General features: G+C 49.6%; 1 protein-coding gene; it reads right to left on the bottom strand.

Moving 5' to 3' along the window:
- On the bottom strand, positions 1-1,421 carry FFUJ_05654 (related to SFH5-phospholipid transporter; the record flags this gene model as incomplete). XM_023578889.1 has 2 exons in its annotated part: positions 1-805; positions 994-1,421. 2 exons carry the CDS (start codon positions 1,419-1,421, stop codon positions 1-3), a joined length of 1,233 nt encoding a protein of 410 aa, XP_023431825.1.
- Between the last annotated feature and the right edge of the window lie 1,409 nt (positions 1,422-2,830).

The raw sequence follows: 2,830 nt of genomic DNA, 5'->3' as shown, positions 1-2,830 counted from the left end.
TCAGGCAGCCATCTCCTTCTTCTCAGCATCGGTAGCAAGAGAATCCCTCTTCTCAGACTCAGCTGGGTCGACGGACAGCTTCTCCAGGGCCTCCTCGATGGGCTTCTCTCCAGCTTGCTCCACAGCTTGTTCTGCAGTCTCGGCCTTGGCTGCCTCTACAGGAGCAGGAATCGGGGCTGGGACAGCCTCTGTAGCATGAGCGGGAGCAGGGGCAGGAGCTGCGGCAGCCACAACAGGCTCAGCGGCGAGGGGCTTGTCAGTAGCGGGAGCTGACTCAGGAGCGACGGCAGTCTTTTCGGCAGTGGTAGAGTCGCCGGCAGCCGTTTGTTCGGGAACCCCAGTAGGTGAAGGTTCAGCCTTGGTCTCACCAGTCTCAGTCAACGAGACAGACATACCCTCCTTGACACTTGGTCCTTGACCACCATACTCCTTGGGCAAAGTAGAAACGATGCTCTTGAGTTCAGTGGCCAGTGAAGTGCCAGAGGTCATGGGGTGGAACTTGCGGAGGGTAGCAGGGGCAAGGAAGAGCTTCATGGCGCCAAACATCCATCCCATGATGGCGGGAACATTGACAAAGTACTTATGCACGAGCAACTCGGGGTAAGCCATTGAGAAGACGGAGATGGTCTCCTTGCTGGCGACCTTGACGGCAGGGTCCATGCGGAAGAAACTGACATTAAGGTAGTCGTGGACTTGGATCATCTGGTAAGGATCCTCACCCCCTTCAGGAATTGGCTCAGTGACTTGGTCTAGCTTGAGCTTCTGAACGCTGAGTTCCATGATGGCAGCGCGCCATTTGATAAACCTGGTGTAGAGTCAGTGAAGCTGTTTCATTTAAACAAGAAAACTCAAGACTTTAGATGTAAGCCATATAAAGATTTAGCTGAACTATTCCAAACTTTGAGGACCATTCGATGGACTTATCAATAGTCCTCCAAGTTTAGGGTAGTATAACCAGATCTTCTGCTCCCTGAGGCTGGGGTTGAAACTTACTCCTCTACATTGCCAAAGGTGGCCTTGTTGTCCTTGACAGCACCGTAGATGTTCCAGGTGATGATGGTCTCGTTGCCATTCTCTCCCTTGTGGACAGTGACATAGCCCAAGTCACCAAACTTGCTCTTGTCAAAAGTCTGGGTGACGAGTGCGGTAGGGTTCATCTTCTTGCGCCACTCAAGAGCCTGAGTGAGCTGCTTCTCAGCTGCCACTGGGTCATCATTGTTGGCGCGGAGGAACTTTTGGAGGACGACCTTTGTTGGGACATGGTCAATGTTGGTGAGCTGGACACCCCACATCTCTTTGTGGAATGTCTTGGTGAAGATGTCCTCAAGGCGAGCATTGAGCTTGGAGAGAGGCGTCTCGGGAGTTGCAGGGTTCTCAGCAGGGACGGCAGCGGGAACGGTCTTATCCTGTTCGGTAGCCATGGTAGCGGTTGAGGCTATAAGAAGGTGGTAGATGGTGAGATGATTGATGATCGATGATGAGATGAGTCCAGTGATGGAGATCGTGGGGGGGTTCGAAGCTTTTTGTGTCCAGCTTGTCCTTGTCCTTGTCCTTGTCGACTTGACGAGTCTTGTCTGACGCGGCTCCTGAAGTGGATTGTTTTGGTGCACCTGCCGAGCGAGACGGGAGCACAATAATAAAAGACAAACAAACACACTCGGAAAAGTGAAACTCGTTTCGACGAATATAATTCGATTGGTGATGTTGTTTGTCCGTTCAAGAAGGGAGCACGGATTATCAGGTGTCGGCAGAAGACCTTACCTTGGGTACCTTATTATTAAGGGAGACAGCTTGACGGCCGATCCTACCTTAGTGTCCGTGGGCCAAGGGCGGGAAACGCCCTGTCGTTTCGGCAAGTGGAGGCGATGCCCTGAAGGCCGTTTACATTGGATACAGTCTCTGATGAAGGTTTCTTTTCATTGGCTGAACACTGAGAAATAGACTTAGGCACTCGACATCCAATGGGGCTTATTCAACGCCTGTACCTGAATAAATATGCAGCTTTTCAGGGCTGCATTAATCAACTGATCCATTCTCAAGTCTTATTATGCACACACCCTGCTTAAGCCCATACGGGCAGAGGTAGTAGATTCAAAACATGACATGTGACAAAGTTATCTTCCAAAGAGGAGCTGCAAAAGGTGAAACAGTTGGGCCAGAATACAGAATACTGCAACACAGCATTAATATGGATATACCCTGTACACTGCACACCGTACAATCAATACGAACCATTCACCCAGTCAACATCATAGCACAGCATCAGAGCCACCACAATTTACCAAAAATGGGCTTTATGTTCTTAGGTTTTTTTTCGGGGGGTTTTTTCTTTTTAATTATTTTATATACAGCCACTAGGCTCTAAAGTGACCCAAAAACACAGGCAATATCCCTTAAACTCCTTAAACTCCGAACCATGTTAGCGTCCTCTGTATAACCCTGAGCTGGCATCCATCCTCGCCCCCGAATTAAATCCTGCCTATTAGTGCGCCACGCGTTTTCTTCCTCCAGTCTTTATGGTCCTCTAGCCTTAGCCCCGAGTAAGTCAACCAAAAGCTGAGTAGCAAATATTGCCGAAGAAGTGACTAAGGAGTCTTGGGTGTTGAAAAAGATGACCAAAGATCACTGGTGACATAGTCCAGTGCGACGCTGAGATGCAAGGCGTCGTGAGAAAATGAAATCTAAAAGAAGCGAAATGAGTAGCCTCACAAGGCCATCTCAAAAAAGCAAATCGGGTGGCCGAATTGTGATGTGCAAAGTCAGGGAGCAAATCAAGCTGTTATCAGCAGGCCACCGAAGCAGAACAAGAACGGTACCACTGGTTGCTTGT

This window comes from Fusarium fujikuroi, chromosome FFUJ_chr06 (genome assembly GCF_900079805.1).
Source record: "Fusarium fujikuroi IMI 58289 draft genome, chromosome FFUJ_chr06".
Lineage (NCBI taxonomy): Eukaryota > Fungi > Ascomycota > Sordariomycetes > Hypocreales > Nectriaceae > Fusarium > Fusarium fujikuroi.
This window is presented reverse-complemented; position numbering and strand designations above follow the sequence as displayed.